This window comes from Bombina bombina, chromosome 6 (genome assembly GCF_027579735.1).
Source record: "Bombina bombina isolate aBomBom1 chromosome 6, aBomBom1.pri, whole genome shotgun sequence".
Taxonomy (NCBI): Eukaryota; Metazoa; Chordata; class Amphibia; order Anura; family Bombinatoridae; genus Bombina; species Bombina bombina.
This window is the reverse complement of record NC_069504.1, coordinates 556,766,416-556,790,896: the sequence shown is the minus strand read 5'-3', so window position 1 is coordinate 556,790,896 and position 24,481 is coordinate 556,766,416. Positions and strand designations below refer to the sequence as shown.

General features: G+C 39.3%; 1 protein-coding gene across 2 annotated transcripts in view; it reads left to right on the top strand.

The window, feature by feature from the left end:
- Positions 1–5,309: 5,309 nt before the first annotated feature.
- The window catches only part of PYGO1 (pygopus family PHD finger 1), a 34,352-nt gene continuing 15,180 nt past the window's right edge, over positions 5,310–24,481 (top strand). The window contains exons 1-2 of one of the 2 annotated variants that reach the window (XM_053717500.1): positions 5,310–5,457; positions 18,780–18,865. In XM_053717500.1, coding sequence (XP_053573475.1) covers positions 5,415–5,457; positions 18,780–18,865 — 129 coding nt within the window. In that variant the 5' untranslated portion in view covers positions 5,310–5,414. Of the gene's footprint in view, positions 5,458–5,522; positions 5,739–18,779; positions 18,866–24,481 lie in introns of those variants that run through there. The other variant, XM_053717501.1, reaches the window with a different exon arrangement.

Sequence of the window (24,481 nt, the reverse complement as noted above, 5' to 3'; positions counted from 1 at the left end):
ATAAAGAGAGAATAAACAAGAACAAAATCTTGTTCCAAAAAGACATGGAATTCAGCACTCTTTTAAAAAAATAAGGGCTCTTTGAAATAGAAATGTAACCACAAATTTTTATTGTAAGTCAGTGACACCTCGCCCAATGGGCACACCACAAGTCTATTAGTAAGCGAACAAAATATGTTGACAGGTAAGTACATATAAAAAGATAAATATACATAAATGTAGATACAGAATTCTACATATAAAGAACTGACCGGTCAGGGTGGGCACAGGCGCAAAGATAGTTCCAACCGGTGAATAGAAGAGGTTCCTAACCAACTATACCTTACTGCTCACAGAACCCCCAAAAGAAAAGACAATTAGGAGGTATAGCCTGGGCAGGTATAAAAAGGGATCTAAGTGGTTAGGTAAAAATCTCCTTGTTATACACCAACATCCTTACAGATGCATATAACAGCATTTAATCAGATAAATAGCGCTTGTTATTAAAAATACAGGTATAAGCACAGTAGTATATTGTAGGTGAGAAATTAGGTAGACCAACTACACCCTGCTGCACACAGAATCCCCAATTACAGAGATAAATACTGGGCAGGTATAAATTGAAATCTAAGTTGTCTAGAAAACTGACCCACCTAAATATGCACATATGGCATATAGTAAAACATGCAAGACATTGGCATACAAGGATTAGTAAACAAGCTTTTAGCAATGCCGTAATAGTAGTTAGGTAGCATTCAAAGCGTTAGTATGCACATCAGCTGGGTTTATAGCGTGAGTAGGCAGTATGTATTTACTCAAGTCACAGTTCCGTGAACATATACGTAGAGGCTAACCCTCGACAGGGATACTTATGCCTGTTTCTATGAAAGAACAATGTTCACCCAAACTTTCAAAAACCAGTCAATGGCTCACATATGAGGAGTGCATACGACCTTGTTGTTCATTGTCTAGACGAAAAGAACCTTGCTTATCCTTAGAAGAAATGCTTTTCTTGTCTTTATCCGTGCTTTAAGGGAAAACTGCTCCAGAGGACGCCAAAGTTTTCATAGCGGTACTTTGCAATCCGATGCACACATCACGTAGACCAGTCAGCTAATGCCGACGCGTGTTTCACCCCCTCGTCTGATAGTGAGACGGGGCTTCATCAGGGCGTATGGAGTGGAGACGTTAGCGTCCCTTTTTAACTTAATACAATGTTGCGCCCCTACTGACGGGTGAAAGTAACTTAACCATTAAAATCTATAACATTTATAAACATGAGTAACGATAATTGATAGGTGAGTTTACGTAGCCTCATTATACATTACAATGGGGGAAGTCTTATTTACCAACTTAGAACATAAAAGAAAAGTTATTGTTAATAGCAAATGAATACAAAAGTCAAATCAAATGAAAGAACTACTATGTTCATAGCAAGCAAGCCATGTACAGCTTATCATTTAAGCCATTAGGGAGTTGGGTCTCCAGAATAGAAGTCTTTTGATATATAGCTCCGCACCAGCGCTTGCTTCCCCTCTGACTATTTATATATATATACTTTATTTTAATGTTTTACATGTGTTTTGATATACTTTTCTTGTAGCCCTAACATATACTTGTCACGCAAAATTTTTAGCACTGTTATGTTGTTGTGGTTGAGCGCAACACATAACTCACAATGACCTTGATTACAAGTTGTGCGGTAAACCCGTTGCGTACCCACTACACGAAATGGGTCCGTACTGCTATTTCAAAACCACCGGCATTACAAGTCACCCTAAAACTTTTTTTTCTGCGATTGTGAAATGCCGATCGCATTAACGCATTCCCAGTTGAACTTTATGGAGAAAAGAAAGTTTTGTAAAAACCTAACACCCTAACATAAACCCCTTGTGTAATAACCCCTAAACCGCCATCCCCCCCACATTGACAACAAAAAATAAACCTATTAACCTCTAAACCGCCGCCCCACCCCCCACATCACCAACAGCTAAATAAAGCTATTAACTTCTAAAGCGCCGCACCCACATTGCGACAAATTAAATTAAACTATTAACCCCTAAACCTAACACCCCCCTAACTTTAAATTAAAGTTACAATATAACTACTATAAAATAAATAAAAAACGGATGTGATCAAAGTCAAATCAGCCAATAAGATGTAAGCAGCTCTCATCCTATTGGCTGATTTGAATTTTTCAGTCATTAGAAATGCAAGGATAGTCCTATATAAAAGGGTACCAGCATTTAAGCTTCAGTGTGCATCGCACGATCGCATGAAGAGGACCTCCATGTCAGATGGATGACCGCTCCGCCTCCGCGCTGCCGGGAGGAAGAATGAAGATGGTTCTGCACTGGATCAAGATGGACCCACCTGGAAGAAGACCTTTGTCCGCCGGGTTTGAAGATGGAGTGCCGCTCTTTAGGAATGGTGAGTACCTATTTTGGGGTTAGTGATAGGTATTTTTTTAATTTCTAGGGTGGTTTTTTTATATAGATTATTATTATTCTTTATTTATAAAGCACCGACAGATTCCGCAGCGCTGCCCTTGGGTACAAGGATAACAGTACAGTGGAGAAACAATACGATAAGACACAAAATTTTACAGACAAATACAGGGGGAATTGAGGGCCCTATTCCCGTGAGAATTTACAATCTAGACGGGTAGGAGGATTGGAAACAGGAGGTGGGGACTGCAGAGGTGAGAATGATATTAGTTAGGAGATAAAGGGCAACTGTTAGTTAATTGAAGTTAGTTTGTTAATAAGTCGGGTGATAAGCTTCCCTGAACAGAAAGGTCTTTAGGTTTTTTATTTTATTAAATGGGCTGTAAAAGAGCTGATTGCCCTTTTAAGGGCAATACCCATACAAATGCCCTTTTCGGGGCAATGGATAGATTAGGGATTCTTTTAGTTAGGTGTTTTTATTTTTGGGGGTTGTTGGGGTGGGGGTTTGTAATGTTAGGGGGGACTTTGTTGTTTTTCTTGGTAAAAGAGCTGATCGCTTTAGGGCAATACCCTACAAAAGGCCCTTTTAAAAGGGCTATTGGTAGTCTGTTTATAGATCGGGGGGTTGTTATTTTTGGGGGGGTTAATGGGCTATTAGAATAGGATTAACTATTATATTTTGTATAATTTCGTTTGAATTTTCTATAATGATATGTTTTTTTTATTTTGTGTAATTCTAGAGTTTTTTTATTTTTCATAATGTTAGATTATTTTAAATTTTCATAATGTTGGGAGTTTTTTATTTTTTGGTAATTTAGGTTTTTATTTTTGTTAATTTAAAAAAATGTTAAAATAGTAATGTTAGGTTTATTTATAGTTTAAAGGGACATGAAACCCGAAAAATGTCTTTCATGATTCAGATAGCGAATACAATTGTAAACAACTTTCTAATGTACTTCTATTATCTAATCTGTTTTATTCTCTTGGTATCATTTGTTGAAGGAGCAGCCGTGCACTACTGGTTTCTAACTGAACACATGGGTGAGCCAATGACAATCAGTTTATATATGCAGCCACCAATCAACAGCTAAGACCTAGGTTCTCTGCTGCACATGAACTTTCCTACATAAACCTTTCAGCAAAGGATAACAAGAGAAAGAAGCAAATTAAATAATAGAAGTAAATTGGAAAGTTGTTTGAAATTGTATTCTCTGTCTAAATCATGACAGAACATTTTTGGGTTTCATGACCCTTTAAGCTTAGTTTTTTTTCACAGGTAAGTTTTTATTTATTTTAAGGTAGTTATAATGTAACTTTAATTTAAAGTTAGGGGGTGTTAGGTTTAGAGGTTAATAGTTTAATTTAGGTTGTTGTGATGTAGGTTGTTGTAATGTTAGGTTTATTTATAGTTTAAACTTATTTTTTTTTCACAGGTAAGTTTTTATTTATTTTAAGGTACTAGTTATAATGTAACTTTAATATAAAGTTAGGGGGTGTTAGGTTTAGGGGTTAATAGTTTAATTTAGGTTGTTGTGGGGGGACAGCGGTTTAGGTGTTAATAGGTTAATTAGGTGTTAGCGATGTGGGGGGATGGCGGACTAGGGGTTAATAGGTTTATTTTAGTATTTGCGATGTAGGGGGCGGCGGATTAGGGTTAATAGGTTATATTTATGGAGTTGCGATGTGGGGGGATGGCAGTTTAGGGGTTTATAGCTTTATTCATTAGTTGTGATGCTGAGGGATGACGGTTTAGGGGTTAATAGTGTAGTTTATGGGTTTTGTGAAACTTTTTTGTTTTGCAAAATCTATAACTACAGGTCTTTGAATGTGGAATGGATCGTTGTGGTATAGGCCATAACGATTGAGGTAGAGCTATACCGCGTGACTTGTAATACTGAGTAACTGACCATAACGCACTCAAAGGCCATTTTTTTAGCGGTAAAGCCGTACCTCACAACTTGTAATCTGGGCCAATATGTAATATGAGCAATATTTAGTGTGGCCATACTATCCATTAAAAGTATAGGGAGCGCTAAAAGGAATGTCAGCTGCGCTAAACATTGTCTTGTAATTCTGTTTTACAATTGACTTGTAATACCAGATTGCGAACTAATCTTATCCCGTCTGGTGATCTTGATAGTGCTCCGCTTGTAATCTGGTCCTGAGAAAGAAGACTGGCACCTAGGAGGGTTTAGAGATGCCATTTGTTTGATTAAAAAAGGCTAAATCAGCCATTAACCCTTTCGTGACAGGGTTAAAGTGCCTACATCGGAACAACTGTTCCGATGTAGACAAATTGAAACTACGCGATCGTGCATACGATCGCGAGATTTCAATTATTGGATCGCATCTGGGGGGCGTCCCTACAATCCTAGGAACGCCCTCCAGACCGCGATTAAATCCCTGAAGCACAGAAGGCTTCAGGACAGCCGTTAGTTATGACGTTCCATTCCGTCATAACGGCTTTAAAGCCCAGTCTAATTATGACGGAATGGAACGGCATAACGGCTTTAAAAGGTTAAAACACACCCACGCTTTTTATTGTTATTTGTTAAGTGGTTTGCATTATATTTTCCATCGACAAAATTAAACATATAACAAAACGAGGCTATATAGCTAATTTATCCATCACCAATAGCTTCAAGCAGGGAATAAAATAGCCAAAACAATATTATATCAATGTGTTTGCTGTACACGTAAACTCTGTCTACATCATTATAAAGATGATTGTTTATTAGCATGAAAAAAAGTTTCCTATGTGCTGGGTAGTTTATGTCTCTTGTAGCTACAGTCACTTAGCCCCATGAGCTGCAGTTCATAATCATGGCCACTAGATGGGGGAGCATAACTTTGTTGGGTGAAACTCAGCTGACAGCTCTGGCACATTACACACACGTCCTCCCCGTCCGTCTGCCTTACGTGGGGGTTTCCTCACCTCCACTGCACGCTCAGGGGAGCTCCATACCTACTGTCAGCCCCGTGCTCACTATGCTCTCCCCGGGACCCGCCACACCGTGCCCCCTTTCTCCAGGTAGCTATATAGGAGAGAGTGAATGGGTGCTCTGCTCCCAAAGTTTTCAAAGTGCCCGCAGTTTCCCTGTTGGGTGGAGAGAGTAGGAGGATAAGGAAGGGAGTCGGTGCACCGGGCACTCCCAAGGTTCAGTTCTCCGCCTTCACGTGTGCGTGTGTAATGTTCTGTGAGCGACCTCGAGGTAACCCGGCCCGGGCTCACTCAGGGAGGGGATCCTAGGGCACACAGCAGGCTGGGGCCTAGGGCAGCTCACATGGATAAAGCTCTGTGGGACACAGCAGGTCTGTATACAGGTTGTGGTAGGATCTTTTTAGTGGGTACTTATTGCAGAACCCCAAGCTCCTGTTTAAGATCAATATATTGTGTTTTTGTCTGACTTTAACTTGAAAGTCCCGTGTATAAACTGAAACTGGTGTAATTCATAAATATAGCCCAGTTCCTGGCTACGTTGTGTAAACCTGTGCATGTTGTAAGAGGTGAATGTGAAATATTTATATCCAGGTTCGATGGATCTGTGAGTCCACAGTTCACTTGTCTAACTTGTAGTACGTCATAGGGCATGGTTAGCATAGCCTCCTTATTTGCTACATGTCCCAAACTACTTTTCTTTTGTTGTTAGATCACTAACCCATATTTTCGAGACACACATTTTAACTTTTTAATTCTAGGAAAAAAATTATGTGCATATTCTATAGTAGTGGTGTTCAATCTATGTCACCACTCTTTTCGGCAACTGGCTATTTCCTCTCTTACAGGAGGAGCCAGTGTATATGTTTTTGACTCTGCGGCTATGTTTAGGATTGCTGTGCTGGTAAAGCACTTCCCCTTTGATATCTGCATTTGTTGTTGTTAATAAATTGCATTTTCAGTTATTCACCACTGCACTTAGTAGGTTTAATAAGAGTTCCTTGCAACCTGAAGAGGTTGGACACTTTCTGTTCTACAGTCATACCCCCTAACTTTTGTACATTAGGTTTACTTCCCCCACTGCTGTTAATTGTAGTATATATGGTTGCATTAGTAATATTAGTGTGCTTTTATAACTCATAGGGTTTGCTGGTCTGATCATCCCTATTATTTAGCAGATTAAAGCATTTACTTATGCATAAAAAGCAAACAAAAACAACTTTGCTTATTTGGTTTGTAACACATCTGACAGATTGGTGAATTTAATGTAAGACCCATAAACCATCTTTAAAGGGGCAGTCTACTCCAAAATTTGTATTATTTAAAAATATAGATAATCCCTTTAATACTCATTCCCCTGTTTTGCATAACCAACACTCCTTATATAAATACTTTTTACTTCTGTGATTACCTTGTATCTAAGCCGCTTTTGACAGCCCCCTTATCACATGGCTATTTCTTATCTATTGACTTGCATTTTAGCCAATTAGTGCTGTGTCCTGCACAATAAATATTGCTTCTATAGATTTTCTACATATATATTTTATCACTTTTTCTGCACCATAATGAGAATCAGTGTCAAGTCTGCATCTTCAAAGTTGTGTGGTGTTTGAATACTGGCCCACGGGCACTGGCAGCATATGTGCATATGCCGCAGAAAAACAGTAATAACTTTTACTAGACACATTTTTTGCTAATAAAAATATATTGCAAAAATGCTTTCACATTGAAATGCACCCATACACATTTCAGTTTTGACATTTCTATCCCTTTAATTGTAATCCTGTTTGAGCTTTTGACAAGAATATAGTTTTAAAAAAAAACAACACATTTTATGTGATTGTATAAACTAAATGACATCATACAGAATGTTATTTTAGTAAAGTATCTGAAATCTAGATGAAATAAAAGCTTTATATTTAAAAGTCAATAGAAAAATGCACATAATGTCTTTTATTATACTGAATTCCTATTTTTTTCACAAGCATCTCATAACGAAGAAGGTGTGTTAAAAAGTAATCAATATATTAGGGGGTTGCTAAGCAGTTATACCAACAGGAATCTTCCATATTGGGAAAGGAGCAATACACATACATTCTATTTCTGAAGCCTTTTCTCCGTACTGAGCTATTGACCTCAATAGGATAGCACTCTTGTGTTCTCATTGATACGACAGAGACAGACGTTATACTGCCCATATGTTTAGTATTTCAGTATTTCCTTTTCTCTATGGTGAAGAGCACAGGGTAATGATTTGGGGAAATACATAATCTATTTGGTTTTATCACCTACAGCCTACTTTAAAAATGCGGCTAAATGGTGCAATGGGGAAGACCAGATAGTCTGCAAAAATAGGTTGAGTTTAATTTGAAATGTGCATATTTTCAATGTCACCCTTCAAAACTCTACTATAGTGGGAATGGAAGTAGTACATTTACTGCTGTCTTTGAAAATACAGTTTAATTCTGTACAAACTGGAGTGTGACGCCTCCAAGCTACTTAAATAAGTTGTGCGTGACTCATAATCATTTTCCACATAATAAATATAGACTTGAAGAGTCCTCCCACTTGCAGGCTTAGTAAGGGGGCAATTCAAGTTTAGTATTCAATTTTCTATTTTTTTAAAAAAAATGTTTTAGATAGGGACTTGAAAAATGCTGATTTAAAAAAAATGGTAATTTTATTCCTAAACTATAGTGTGTGTGTGTATGTATATTTGTTTATGTATATAAACTGTTTGAGTACCAATGTTCAAATTACTCAACATGAAGTCGGAAGACCTTTATCTACTAAAGAAAGTTTTGACAATTACTGGACAAAATGCAGCCTTCAAGAAAAGGCCTTAGTGCCCAGGAAAATGTCATTTTGCTGAAGTATGACACTTGGGGAGAGGTGCAGAAGCCAGAGCTGCTCTGTTCCTCTTTTCTATGGGCTCTGTCATAATCATTTGTCACTCCTTCCAGCATCCAAACTAAGCACTGCCCTCCTTCCCCTTCAATACCCTGTGTACAGCAGCTGTCACTGGACACAAGGAGGTAAGCAGGGCAATCAAGTAGGTTAACTGCTGCATGTGTGTAGGTACTGAAATCACTGCTGTTTTGGTATAGCTCAATAAAGGAGCTGCATGTGTGTATGTATTGAAATCACTGCTGTTTTGGTATAGCTCAATAAAGGAGCTGCATGTGTGTATGTATTGAAATCACTGCTGTTTTGGTATAGCAGCAATAAAGGAGCTGCATGTGTGTATGTATTGAAATCACTGCTGTTTTGGTATAGCAGCAATAAAGGAGCTGCATGTGTGTATGTATTGAAATCACTGCTGTTTTGGTATAGCAGCAATAAAGGAGCTGCATGTGTATGTGTACTGAAATCACTGCTGTTTTGGTATAGCAGCAATAAAGGAGCTGCATGTGTGTGTGTACTGAAATCACTGCTGTTTTGGTATAGCAGCAATAAAGGAGCTGCATGTGTGTATGTATTGAAATCACTGCTGTTTTGGTATAGCAGCAATAAAGGAGCTGCATGTGTGTATGTATTGAAATCACTGCTGTTTTGGTATAGCTCAATAAAGGAGCTGCATGTGTGTGTGTACTGAAATCACTGCTGTTTTGTATAGCAGCAATAAAGGAGCTGCATGTGTGCATGTACTGAAATCACTGCTGTTTTGGTATAGCAGCAATAAAGGAGCTGCATGTGTGTATGTACTGAAATCACTGCTGGTTTGGTATAGCAGCAATAAAGGAGCTGCATGTGTGTAAGTACTGAAATCACTGCTGTTTTGGTATAGTAGCAATAAAGGAGCTGCATGTGTGTGTGTACTGAAATCACTGCTGTTTTGGTATAGCAGCAATAAAGGAGTTAACTAGTGCTTTTGTGTGTGTGCTCGTTACTGGAAACCAAGATGTTAAACCCTGGGTTTGTGGCTGTTGCAGGAACAAAGAGGTTAAATAGTGTTTGTGTGATTTTCTCTCACAGGGTGTGAAAATGTTAAAATCTTTCTTTGCAACAAATACACATTGTAACACATTTTACAATGAAATTAAAGAAACATAAAAGTACAAAACAAAAATGCTGTGATTAAACATATCATCAAAATGTAGCTCCAGGGCAGCTTGCTAACTAGCTGAAAACATCTGAGCCAATGACAAGAGACAATTGTGTGTAGTCATTAATCGCCAACTAGCTCCCAGTATTGCATTGCAGCTCCTGAGTCTATGCAGGTATGGTTTGATAGTGGAAATAAATTTGAGTATTTAAAAATTATTTTTTTATCTGACCGTGCAAATTTAATTCTGACTTTCATGTCCTAACTTGTCTGTCCCAGTATGTCAAATTCATTAAAGTGTGATGGTAAATCCTAGCGGTTTTGAAACACTAGGATTTACCAGTGCTATAGACCTATTGAGTCATTATTTCTTTGAGCATATGATACATCATTACAAGCTCAATAAGGAGTACGCTCAAGATCATCACTGTAGTAGTACCGGAGGGAGCTAGCTGTGGTTGCTCTTAATTTGGCCAGACTGCGAGTATTGCACTTGTATAGTACTTAGGAAATTGTGAGTATATTTCCTCTGTGTGCCTGGTGAGTTGAATATATTTGAACTGAATATACTGTGCCATCGTAGTGCCTTCTTGTCTCTTTTTGTATAAAAATATAGTTATTGTATTATATTTGCAATAGGGAGGGGGACAAGTCTTCTTGATGGCTCCATGTTTGGTCACAAAATTGAAAACTGTCATGGTACCTAGAATCAGAGGTATACAGGGTCACTGTACTGCAATATGTTTTCCTTAATATGTTCCAATTACTTGTTATACTTACTGAAGATTATTAAATGTATGGGAAACTGTTCCTTCATGTTTATTTATGTATTTGAAACAGCTGTTACAATTCTCATTAAAACTATTGCCAATCTATCTGAAAACTCAGCGTTTGTATAAAATTTTTCCAGTATTTAACAAATATGCTTAAAGTACTGAGGTAAACAAAAATACCATTCATCTAACCACTTCTTGGGTAACTTGATTTAAATCAAGCAAAAATGTTTGCATCCTTTTTGTCATATGCGCAATAAATATATTTTCTTACATGATTCAGATTGAATGCCATTTTAAGCAACTTTCTAATTTACTTCTATTATCATTTTTTCTTCGCTCTTTTGTTATCTTAATTTAAAAAGAAGGCATCTAAGCTAAGGAGCCAGCAAATTTTTGGGTCAGATCCGTGGACAGCATGTGTTTATTGGTGCTGTCCAATCAGCAAGGACAACCCAGGTTGCTCACCAAAAATGGGCCGGCATCTAAACTTACATTCTTGGAGTAAATTAGAAAAAATTTGGGTTCAATGTCCCTTTAAACAAATTTTGCTTTTTTTTTTGCAATACATGCACTATGTATGTTTGACCTATGATGTTATTGGTAGCAGCTTGCATTCCTGGTAAATTTTAGTCATAACTTTCAAAAGAAGCATTCTTGCAAATGTATGTCAGTACATTTATTAAATGCTTCTACTAATAAGCCAGAAATGTTAGATATTCATGTAGCACTGTATCTGTACTACAAACACCCCTCTTTCTGCTTGAGTCAGTTCAATGTAACTATTTGGAAATGGGTAGACTGAAGGTACAACACTGTTTACATTCCCCTCTAGCTTCTGGCACAAATTACTCTGGTACATTCATTTTCAGGAACTCAATAGTAATGAAACAAACATAGACAGAACCTCATTCACACTGTCACATTGTCTTATAAACTGTTCAGTGCCCATTCTGTGTTATACTTGCCACTCCTGATCCAGACTCTCTACCCTCCTACAAATATAGGTGAGCATGAGAGATGGGTATTCTCTTAACAGGCGCCGACTGGCACAATGTATATTTAAAAATACTGCCAAATTGTCTGTTCCTTCTAGATTTCTAGACATTTTAAAAGGACAGTCTAGTCAAAATTAAACTTTCATGATTCAGATAGGGTATGTAATTTTTAAACAACTTTCTAATTTTCTTTTATCATCAAATTTGCCTTTCTTCTCCTGCTATTCTTTATTGAAAGCTAAACCTAGGCAGGTGCATATGCTAATTCCTAATCCCTTGAAGGCTGCCTCTTATCTCAGTGCATTTTGACAGTTATTCACAGCTAGCCAGCACTACTTTATGTATGATATATATAATCTATCTATATCACATAGTGCTCACTCCCATGGAGTTATTTGAGTCAGCACTGGTTGGCTAAAATGCAAATCTGTCAAAAACAGAGACAAGGTGGCAGTCTGCAGAGGCGTTAGTTACAAGGTAATCACAGAGGTAAAAAGTATAATAATATAACGTGTTCTTTATGCAAATCTGGGGAATGGGTAATAAAGTGGTTATCTTTTAAACAATAAACATTTTTAACTAGACTGTCCTTTTAAATTTTGTTGTGAGGAGGTACCTTTCTCCTCTTAGTTTAAAATCTATATACCTGCTCACCACTGTAAAATTAAAGGGACATTATACACTCATTTTCTACTGTTAAGTGTAGTCAGTCCACGGGTCATCCATTACTTATGGGATTATATCTCCTCCCTAACAGGAAGTGCAAGAGGATCACCCAAGCAGAGCTGCTATATAGCTCCTCCCCTCTACGTCATATCCAGTCATTCTCTTGCACCTAACTAAAGATAGGACTTGTGAGAGGACTGTGGTGTGTTAAACTTAGTTTTTATTTCAATCAAAAGTTTGTTATTTTAAACGGCACCGGAGTGTGTTTCTTCTCAGGCAGCATTAGAAGAAGAATCTACCTGAGTTTGTCTATGATCTTAGTGGTCGTAACTAAGATCCACTTGCTGTTCTCGGCCATTCTGAGGAGTGAGGTAACTTCAGAACAGGGGATAGCATGCAGGGCCCACCTGCAAGGAGGTATGTGCAGTAAATTATTTTCTAAGGAATGGAATTGACTGAGAAAATACTGCTAATACCTATGTAATGTAAGTGCAGCCTTAAATGCAGTAGTAGCGACTGGTATCAGGCTGATATGTATGTATGTATACTCTGAGGTATTTCTGGGGAATTGAATTTCACTAAGAAAATACTGTCTATATTAAAGTAATATTTGAGCCTGCACTGCAGTGAAAGCGACTAGCAGCAGGCTTATTAATAACACTTCATAATTTTCAATTTTAAAACGTTTACTGGCATGTTAATCGTTTTTTCTGAGGTGCTTGGTGATAAAACTTTATGGGCATGATTTTTACCACATGGCTGTCCTTTGTTTCTGAATAAAAACAGTTTACTGAGCTTCCCCACTGTTGTAATATGAGTGGGAGGGGCCTATTTTAGCGCTTTATTGCGCAGTAAAAATTTAGTCACAGTCTTCCTATTTCTTCCTCCATGATCCAGGACGTCTCTACAGAGCCCAGGGGTCTCCAAAACTAGTTTTGAGGGAGGTAATCAGTCACAGCAGACCTGTGACAGTGTATTTGACTGTGATAAAAAACGTTTATTATTTCAACTGTTATCCGTTTTGGGTATTAAGGGGTTAATCATCCTTTTGCTTGTGGGTGCAATTCTCTGCTAACTTTATACATTTTCTGTTAAAATTTGATTGTTTTAACATATTTGGTTCATTGTTAATTCAACTGTGTCACATTTTTATGTTTCTTAAAGGCGCAGTAGCGTTTTTTATATAGCTTGTAAATTTATTTAAAAGTTTTTTTCCAAGCTTGCTAGTGTTATTGCTAGTCTGTTTAAACATGTCTGACACAGATGAAACTGTTTGTTCACTATGTTTAAAGGCCAATGTGGAGCCCAATAGAAATTTGTGCACTCAATGTATAGATGTTACTTTGAATAAAAGTCAAACTTTATATGTGAAAAAAATATCACCAGACAACGAGGGGGAAGTTATGCCGACTAACTCTCCTCACGTGTCAGTACCTTCGCCTCCCGCTCAGGAGGTGCGTGATATTGTGGCGCCAAGTACATCAGGGCTGCCCATACAAATCACTTTGCAAGACATGGCTAATGTTATGACTGAAGTACTATCTAAATTGCCAGAATTAAGAGGTAAACGCGATCACTCTGGAGTAAGAACAGAGTGCGCTGATAATAATAGAGCCATGTCTGATACTGCGTCACAATTTGCAGAACATGAGGACGGAGAGCTTCATTCTGTGGGTGACGGGTCTGATCCAAGTAAACTGGATTCAGACATTTCAAATTTTAAATTTAAGCTTGAGAACCTCCGTGTATTACTAGGGGAGGTATTAGCGGCTCTGAATGATTGTAACACGGTTGCAATTCCAGAGAAAGTATGTAGGCTGGATAAATATTTTGCGGTACCGGCGTGTACTGACGTTTTTCCTATACCTAAAAGGCTTACAGAAATTGTTAAAAAGGAGTGGGATAGACCCGGTGTGCCTTTTTCACCCCCTCCTATATTTAGAAAAATGTTTCCAATAGACGCCACCACATCGGACCTATGGCAGACGGTCCCTAAGGTGGAGGGAGCAGTTTCTACTCTGGCTAAGCGCACCACTATCCCGGTGGAGGATAGCTGTGCTTTTTCAGATCCAATGGATAAAAAGTTAGAGGGTTACCTTAAGAAAATGTTTGTTCAGCAAGGTTTTATATTACAACCCCTTGCATGCATTGCGCCTGTCACTGCTGCGGCGGCATTCTGGTTTGAGTCTCTGGAAGAGACCCTTAGCACAGCTCCATTGGATGAGATTATGAACAAGCTTAAAGCCCTTAAGCTAGCTAATTCATTTATTTCTGATGCCGTAGTACACTTAACCAAACTTACGGCTAAGAACTCCGGATTCGCCATTCAAGCACGTAGAGCGCTGTGGCTTAAATCCTGGTCAGCTGATGTGACTTCTAAATCTAAATTGCTTAATATTCCTTTCAAAGGGCAGACATTATTCGGGCCCGGTTTGAAAGAAATTATCGCTGATATTACTGGAGGTAAGGGCCATGCCCTGCCTCAAGACAGGGCCAAACCAAGGGCTAAACAGTCTAATTTTCGTGCCTTTCGTAACTTCAAGGCAGGAGCAGCATCAACTTCCTCCGCTCCAAGACAGGAAGGAACTGTTGCTCGCTACAGACAGGGCTGGAAACCTAACCAGTCCTGGAACAAGGGCAAGCAGGCCAGAAAACCTGCTGCTGCCCCTAAGACAGCATGAAGTGAGGGCCCCCGATCCGGAAATGGATCTAGTGGGGGGCAGACTTTCTCTCTTCGCCCAGGCTTGGGCAAGAGATGTCCAGGATCCCTGGGCGTTGGAGATCATATCTCAGGGATATCTTCTGGACTTCAAAGCTTCTCCTCCACAAGGGAGATTTCATCTTTCAAGGTTATCAGCAAACCAGATAAAGAAAGAGGCGTTTCTACGCTGTGTACAAGACCTCTTACTAATGGGAGTGATCCAGCCAGTTCCGCGGTCGGAACACGGGCAAGGATTCTATTCAAATCTGTTTGTGGTTCCCAAAAAAGAGGGAACCTTCAGACCAATCTTGGACTTAAAGATCCTAAACAAATTCCTAAGAGTTCCATCGTTCAAAATGGAAACTATTCGAACCATCTTACCCATGATCCAAGAGGGTCAGTACATGACCACAGTGGATTTAAAGGATGCCTACCTTCACATACCGATTCACAAGGATCATTACCGGTATCTAAGATTTGCCTTCCTAAACAGGCATTACCAGTTTGTAGCTCTTCCCTTCGGGTTAGCTACGGCTCCAAGAATCTTTACAAAGGTTCTGGGCTCTCTTCTGGCGGTACTAAGACCGCGAGGCATAGCGGTAGCTCCGTACCTAGACGACATTCTGATACAAGCGTCAAGTTTCCAGACTGCCAAGTCTCATACAGAGTTAGTTCTGGCATTTCTAAGGTCGCATGGGTGGAAGGTGAACGTAGAAAAGAGTTCTCTATTGCCACTCACAAGAGTTCCCTTCTTAGGGACTCTTATAGATTCTGTAGAAATGAAAATTTACCTGACGGAGGACAGGTTATCAAAACTTCTAAATGCTTGCCGTGTCCTTCATTCCATTCAACACCCGTCAGTGGCTCAGTGCATGGAGGTAATCGGCTTAATGGTAGCGGCAATGGACATAGTACCTTTTGCGCGCCTGCATCTCAGACCGCTGCAATTGTGCATGCTAAGTCAGTGGAATGGGGATTATTCAGATTTGTCCCCTCTGCTAAATCTGGATCAAGAGACCAGAGATTCTCTTCTATGGTGGCTTTCTCGGCCACATCTGTCCAAGGGGATGCCCTTCCGCAGGCCAGATTGGACGATTGTAACAACAGACGCCAGCCTTCTAGGTTGGGGCGTAGTATGGAATTCTCTGAAGGCTCAGGGATCATGGACTCAGGAGGAGAGACTCCTTCCAATAAACATTCTGGAATTAAGAGCAATTTTCAATGCTCTTCTGGCTTGGCCTCAGTTAGCAACTCTGAGGTTCATCAGGTTTCAGTCGGACAACATCACGACTGTGGCTTACATCAACCATCAAGGAGGAACAAGGAGTTCCCTAGCGATGATGGAAGTCTCAAAGATAATTCGCTGGGCAGAGTCTCACTCTTGCCACCTGTCAGCGATCCACATCCCAGGCGTGGAGAACTGGGAGGCGGATTTTCTAAGTCGCCAGACCTTTCATCCGGGGGAGTGGGAACTTCATCTGGAGGTGTTTGCCCAACTGCTTCATCATTGGGGCAAACCAGATCTGGATCTCATGGCGTCTCGCCAGAACGCAAGGCTTCCTTGTTGCGGATCCAGGGACCCGGGAGCGGTACTAATAGATGCTCTGACAGCACCTTGGGTCTTCAACATGGCTTATGTGTTTCCACCTGTCCCGATGCTTCCTCGATTGATTGCCAGGATCAAACAGGAGAGAGCATCAGTGATTCTAATAGCGCCTGCGTGGCCACGCAGGACCTGGTATGCAGATCTAGTGGACATGTCGTCCTGTCCACCATGGTCTCTGCCTCTGAGACAGGACCTTCTGATTCAGGGTCCTTTCAAACATCCAAATCTAATTTCTCTGAGGCTGACTGCATGGAGATTGAACGCTTGATTCTATCAAAGCGGGGATTCTCGGAGTCAGTGATTGATACCTTAATACAGGCTAGGAAACCTGTTACCAGGAAAATTTACCATAAAATATGGCGTAAATACTTATATTGGTGCGAATCCAAGAGTTACTCATGGAGTAAGGTTAGGATTCCTAGGATATTGTCTTTTCTACAAGAAGGTTTAGAAAAGGGTTTATCTGCTAGTTCGTTAAAGGGACAGATTTCAGCTCTGTCTATCCTTTTACACAAACGTCTGGCAAAAGTTCCAGACGTTCAGGCTTTTTGTCAGGCTTTGGCTAGGATTAAGCCTGTGTTTAAGACTGTTGCTCCGCCGTGGAGCTTAAACTTAATTCTTAACGTTCTGCAAGGTGTTCCGTTTGAACCCCTTCATTCCATTGATATCAAGCTGTTATCTTGGAAAGTTCTGTTTTTAATGGCTATTTCCTCGGCTCGAAGAGTCTCTGAGTTATCGGCCTTACATTGTGATTCTCCTTATCTGATTTTTCATTCAGACAAGGTAGTTCTGCGTACTAAACCTGGGTTCTTACCTAAGGTAGTCACTAACAAGAATATCAATCAAGAGATTGTTGTTCCATCATTGTGCCCTAACCCTTCTTCAAAGAAGGAACGACTTCTGCACAATCTGGACGTCGTCCGTGCCCTGAAATTTTATTTGCAGGCAACTAAAGATTTTCGTCAAACTTCTTCCCTGTTTGTTGTTTATTCTGGACAGAGGAGAGGTCAAAAAGCTTCGGCTACCTCTCTCTTTTTGGCTTCGTAGCATAATACGTTTAGCCTATGAGACTGCTGGACAGCAGCCTCCTGAAAGGATTACGGCTCATTCTACTAGAGCTGTGGCTTCCACCTGGGCCTTTAAGAATGAGGCCTCTGTTGAACAGATTTGCAAGGCTGCAACTTGGTCTTCACTTCACACTTTTTCAAAATTTTACAAATTTGACACTTTTGCTTCTTCGGAGGCTGTTTTTGGGAGAAAGGTTCTACAGGCAGTGGATCCTGCCTGTCCCTCCCGTCATCCGTGTACTTTTAGCTTTGGTATTGGTATCCCATAAGTAATGGATGACCCGTGGACTGACTACACTTAACAGGAGAAAATATAATTTATGCTTACCTGATAAATTCATTTCTCCTGTAGTGTAGTCAGTCCACGGCCCGCCCTGTTTTTTACGGCAGGTCTAAATTTTAATTAAACTCCAGTCACCACTGCACCCTATAGTTTCTCCTTTCTCGTTTGGTTTTGGTCGAATGACTGGATATGACGTAGAGGGGAGGAGCTATATAGCAGCTCTGCTTGGGTGATCCTCTTGCACTTCCTGTTAGGGAGGAGATATAATCCCATAAGTAATGGATGACCCGTGGACTGACTACACTACAGGAGAAATGAATTTATCAGGTAAGCATAAATTATATTTTTTCTTTGCATAAATATTTTGTATATGATCTATTTATATAAACCACAAAGTTGTTTTTTTTTTTTTGTTTGTTTTTTTAAATGTTTAGTTTTGCTTATTTTTAAATAACATTGCTCTGATTTTCAGACACCTAACCAAGCCCCAAAGTTGTATGTGAATACCATCAGCTATCTTCTGCAGCTTGCTCCTGTTTGTGTAAAGGGTCTTTTCATATGCAAAAGAAGGGGGGAGTGTCTTATTTCCCACTTGCAGTGGGCTTTACACCTACCTTTTCAACAGAGCCAAACTGACAGCTTCTAAATAAGTTTTCAAACAGTTTTATACTGGATTTTTATATCAGTATCTGTGCATCTTATTCTTTATAGTAGTGTCTATTACATTTAGTTATATGAAAATGACTGTATACTGTCCCTTTTAAGGAATTGTGGGGCAGATAATGTTTTTAAATATGTTGGAAATGCCCCAAGGTACTCAATTCTGGAATATGGGAATAAATTACAGAGACCACATTCTTGTACTTCTCTATTTTACACCCAAGCTAATTAGGCTATCACTACTGCATATTGTATTAAATAGGGTATCCTTTGTTAGAAGAGCTCTATTGCCTACAAACAATAGCAAAAGATAGCTACAAACACATGCAACTTCCATGGCATCTATCTATGCACAACACCCCAAAAAAATATTTAATTCAGCAAACCAGTTTTCGCATCTAAAATACTTTATAATGTAAAGAAATTTGATTTATTGGTGAGGGTAAATCTGGTTTTCTTTTGTAGCCCATTATAAAATATAATTTCTGTAACCTTATAGGCCTTATCCTTCAGTACTTCATATGAAGAAACTTGTCCCTGAAAGCAGTGCCCAATTTACTTTTATTTCCTCTTGTACTGTAAACTTACTTGAGGTTTTTTTCTCTTTCTCCATTAGGAGACGAAAGTGACTTTGATGGGTTAGTTAGACCAGTTGTGCTGCTAGGAAGTCCTGATAAGAAGAAGCGCAGATCTAGTACACAGGTAAGATACATCATTCTGGAAAATAATTATTTGACACATTGTGTGTGCTTTTTAATCTCTGGTTTGATTCATCCCTTTTCAAAGTTTCAGAACCTATTAGTTGGACGTGATCAGGGTGGATTTCACAATGTATGTCCCTTTAAGGTCTATTTATCAACTCAGTATGTTAATTCTGTAACATTTTGACTGGGAAGAAGGGGCATGTTCTGCAGATACAAATTCACAGTTTTGAGAACTACAAAACCAATAATATGTGATATCTTCATGATAGAAGAATTGTTCAAAATTATCTGACAGAAACCTTTGGACAATTTGTCTATACATTACAGCCATGAATGTAGAGCATCTTGCTATATAATTAAAAACAAATCTATTTTTCAGGATGCTTTGGATTAAAATGTACCTTGAATAGAAACTATCTTTAGCATTTTTTTTATTTTAAATATTTGATTTTTTTCCACCCTGCTTTACCATCACTTTAACAAATTGAGTCATTACCAGATGATATAAACACCTTAGGCTCTCTGAGCAAGTACTGTGTTTAAAATGCTAATGCACTGTGCATATTTAACCCCTTAAGGACCAGCGACGTACCCTGTATGTCGCTGGCCTTTTTTTGGGACTTGATTGTTTTATAGCGCGGTCTTGTCACCAGCGTTGAGACTGCTCTATTCCACAAAGCCTGCTGGAGGGAGGGGATTAATAGCGTGTTCTTGCTAGACTTGTGCTATTATGTCCTGAAAAAACCCTTAACGACCAGTGACATACAGGGTACATTGTGGTCATTAAGGGGTTAAATACACATTTGAAACCGGTATAGTTTGTGTGTGTGTGGGGGGGGGGGGGTTCTTTTTTGTATATGTTCCTTTAAAATAAATATTTTGATTTCTATTAATTTTTCCCTAGCTGCTTATAGCATGAATGTTCTACTCATTCATCTGACTGAACCTTTCTTCTGGGTTTAATAATTATCCTAAGCTTTGGTTTGTTTGTTTGTTTTTAATTATTATTGAGGTTACAAAGAAAAAGCCATACATTCACATGACAAGGGTGACAGAATAATACTGAAAGCACATATAAAATTAGCAGTACAATATGCATAGATATATTAATATAGTATCTGGACTTCGTCTAATCCTCTTAGCCTCTCATAAATTAAACCGTGATCTCTCTACACGGTTAAAATTGAATAAGGACAGAAAAGAATGAGTGGCTCTAATGAAAGCTGAGGATGTAGAATTTAATAAAATTGAATAATTTTCCTAAATAATATCTGTTTAAATCGCATTCATTTCAATTGCATAAAAAGGTTTATTAACCCTAAACAGAGTAATATAATACTTGGTTTAAAAAAGCAATAAAAAAATAGAAACCAAATAAAGAAGAATATAGTTGTGGCCACAACATATAGAGCATATGTCTATCCTTGATGCATATATTATATTTACTAAAGTAAGCTATGACAATTCTGTTAAGCCGTTTAACATATAAAAGAAGATTAGGCTTATATTAAGCCACCAAAGCATAAAAAAGTACAATATCTCAGAACGAGTATAAGATACAATTGTATCAATATATATAGTAAGTGTATCTTTGTGATAACCTTGTGTAAGCAGATTTAGATGAATCGATAAATATCTCCCTTAGTTCAAATCCGGTGAAATTAAGTGTAAAAAAAATAAATTGTCCACCTTTTGTAAACGGTTGAGTTAAATAAAAGTTAATACCAAGTGAAAGTCCTTTTGAGAGTTTAAGAAAATCGTGAAGTAGTGTTGATAATAGTAGTTCCTGACCGGTCAGGTATTTTAAGATGAGTATCGTCGGATCCCTGTGCAGGCTTAGCGGTTAGGTTTCAGCTGGATGCCTTTAACAAGATAAAGGCATCCAAGTGCCGAAACGCGTAGAAGTTTGACTTGTGGACTCTACCTACATATAAGGAATAGCAGCACCTACTTTTTGAAGATAACGGAGGTTAAAACATTCCAAAAGGAGTTTCCGTGGAAACGATCCTCTGATAGGCGATACCAAGGTCAGATGACCAGGCTGCAAAACTGAGACAGTGAAGACGCTGTAAGTATCCCGCCACACATGGAGAACGCCGTTGGCGCGGAGTACACACAGCTAGGTAAGTCTGCCACACAGCTGAAACCTAACCGCTAAGCCTGCACAGGGATTGACGATACTCATCTTAAAATACCTGACCGGTCAGGAACTACTATTATCAACACTACTTCACGATTTTCTTAAACTCTCAAAAGGACTTTCACTTGGTATTAAATTACCTTTTATTTAACTCAACCGTTTACACAAGGTAGACAATGTCTTTTTTCTACACTTAATTTCACCGGATTTGAACTAAGGGAGATATTTATCGATTCATCTAAATCTGCTTACACAAGGATATCACAAAGATACACTTATTAATTAAGACATTTTTTTTTCTGAATCACCTACTGAGCAACACATCAAATAGCAAATATACAAAGAATGATACGGAGCTCTGGCAACATTGTCATCTTTTTACTGTTTTACTTATTTCTTCTGTTATGTGTGATCAGTCCACGGGTCATCATTACTTCTGGGATATAACTCCTCCCCAACAGGAAATGCAAGAGGATTCACCCAGCAGAGCTGCATATAGCTCCTCCCCTCTACGTCACTCCCAGTCATTCTCTTGCACCCAAAGACTAGATAGGATGTGTGAGAGGACTATGGTGATTATACTTAGTTTTTATAACTTCAATCAAAAGTTTGTTATTTTACAATAGCACCGGAGCGTGTTATTGCCTCTCTGGCAGAGTTTGAAGAAGAATCTACCAGAGTTTTTACTATGATTTTAACCGGAGTAGTTAAGATCATATTGCTGTTTTTCGGCCATCTGAGGGAGGTAAAAGCTTCAGATCAGGGGACAGCGGGCAGATGAATCTGCATTGAGGTATGTAGCAGTTTTTATTTTCTGAATGGAATTGATGAGAAAATCCTGCCATACCGTTATAATGACATGTATGTATATTCTACACTTCAGTATTCTGGGGATGGTATTTCACCGGAATTACTCTGTTAAAAGTACATTAAACCTTTTAATAGGTATTTATTATGTTAAACGTTTTTGCTGGAATGTAGAATCGTTTGCATTTTCTGAGGTACTGAGTGAATAAATATTTGGGCATTATTTTTCCACTTGGCAGTTGCTTGTTTTAATTGTGACAGTTTCGTTTCTCTCTCACTGCTGTGTGTGAGGGGGAGGGGCCGTTTTTGGCGCTCTTTGCTACGCATCAAAAATTTCCAGTCAGTTACTCTTGTATTTCCTGCATGATCCGGTTCATCTCTAACAGAACTCAGGGGTCTTCAAACTTCTTTGGAGGGAGGTAGATTCTCTCAGCAGAGCTGTGAGACTTATATATTGACTGTGATTAAAAACGTTGCTCTGTAATTTTTATGTTTCAAATTTAATTATTGTTACTTTACTAATGGGAACAAACCTTTGCTAAAAGTTGTGTTGTTTTTAAGGATTGATGCTATAACTGTCTTTCAGTTCATTATTTCAACTGTCATTTAATCGTTTAGTGCTTCTTTGAGGCACAGTACGTTTTTGTTAAATAAGATTGTAACCAAGTTGCAAGTTTATTGCTAGTGTGTTAAACATGTCTGATTCAGAGGAAGATATCTGTGTCATTTGTTCCAATGCCAAGGTGGAGCCCAATAGAAATTTATGTACTAACTGTATTGATGCTACTTTAAATAAAAGCCAATCTGTACAAATTGAACAAATTTCACCAAACAGCGAGGGGAGAGTTATGCCGACTAACTCGCCTCACGTGTCAGTACCTGCATCTCCCGCCCGGGAGGTGCGTGATATTATGGCGCCTAGTACATCTGGGCGGCCATTACAGATAACATTACAAGATATGGCTACTGTTATGACTGAAGTTTTGGCTAAATTACCAGAACTAAGAGGCAAGCGTGATCACTCTGGGGTGAGAACAGAGTGCGCTGATAATACTAGGGCCATGTCTGATACTGCGTCACAGCTTGCAGAGCATGAGGACGGAGAGCTTCATTCTGTGGGTGATGGTTCTGATCCAAACAGATTGGATTCAGATATTTCAAATTTTAAATTTAAATTGGAGAACCTCCGTGTATTACTAGGGGAGGTTTTAGCGGCTCTTAATGATTGTAACACTGTTGCAATACCAGAGAAATTGTGTAGGTTGGATAAATACTTTGCGGTACCGGCGAGTACTGACGTTTTTCCTATACCTAAGAGACTAACTGAAATTGTTACTAAGGAGTGGGATAGACCCGGTGTGCCGTTCTCACCCCCTCCAATATTTAGAAAGATGTTTCCAATAGACGCCACCACACGGGACTTATGGCAAACGGTCCCTAAGGTGGAGGGAGCAGTTTCTACTTTAGCTAAGCGTACCACTATCCCGGTGGAGGATAGCTGTGCTTTTTCAGATCCAATGGATAAAAAATTAGAGGGTTACCTTAAGAAAATGTTTGTTCAACAAGGTTTTATATTGCAACCCCTTGCATGCATCGCGCCGATTACGGCTGCGGCAGCATTTTGGATTGAGTCTCTGGAAGAGAACCTTAGTTCAGCTACGCTGGACGACATTACGGACAGGCTTAGAGTCCTTAAACTAGCTAATTCATTCATTTCGGAGGCCGTAGTACATTTAACCAAACTTACGGCTAAGAACTCAGGATTCGCCATTCAGGCACGTAGGGCGCTGTGGCTAAAATCCTGGTCAGCTGATGTAACTTCTAAGTCCAAATTACTTAATATACCTTTCAAGGGGCAAACTTTATTTGGGCCCGGTTTGAAAGAAATTATCGCTGACATTACAGGAGGTAAGGGCCACGCCCTACCTCAAGACAAAGCCAAAGCTAAGGCTAGACAGTCTAATTTTCGTCCCTTTCGGAATTTCAAAGCAGGAGCAGCATCAACTTCCACTGCACCAAAACAGGAAGGAGCTGTTGCTCGTTACAGACAAGGCTGGAAACCTAACCAGTCCTGGAACAAGGGCAAGCAGGCCAGGAAACCTGCTGCTGCCCCAAAGACAGCATGAACCGAGGGCCCCCGATCCGGGACCGGATCTAGTGGGGGGCAGACTCTCTCTCTTCGCCCAGGCTTGGGCAAGAGATGTTCAGGATCCCTGGGCGCTAGAGATCATATCTCAGGGATACCTTCTAGACTTCAAATTCTCTCCCCCAAGAGGGAGATTTCATCTGTCAAGGTTGTCAACAAACCAGATAAAGAAAGAAGCGTTTCTACGCTGTGTACAAGATCTGTTATTAATGGGAGTGATCCATCCGGTTCCGCGGTCGGAACAAGGACAAGGGTTTTACTCAAACCTGTTTGTGGTTCCCAAAAAAGAGGGAACTTTCAGGCCAATCTTGGATTTAAAGATCCTAAACAAATTCCTAAGAGTTCCATCGTTCAAAATGGAAACTATTCGGACAATCTTACCCATGATCCAAAAGGGTCAGTACATGACCACAGTGGATTTAAAGGATGCTTACCTTCACATACCGATTCACAAAGATCATTACCGGTATCTAAGGTTTGCCTTCTTAGACAGGCATTACCAGTTTGTAGCTCTTCCATTC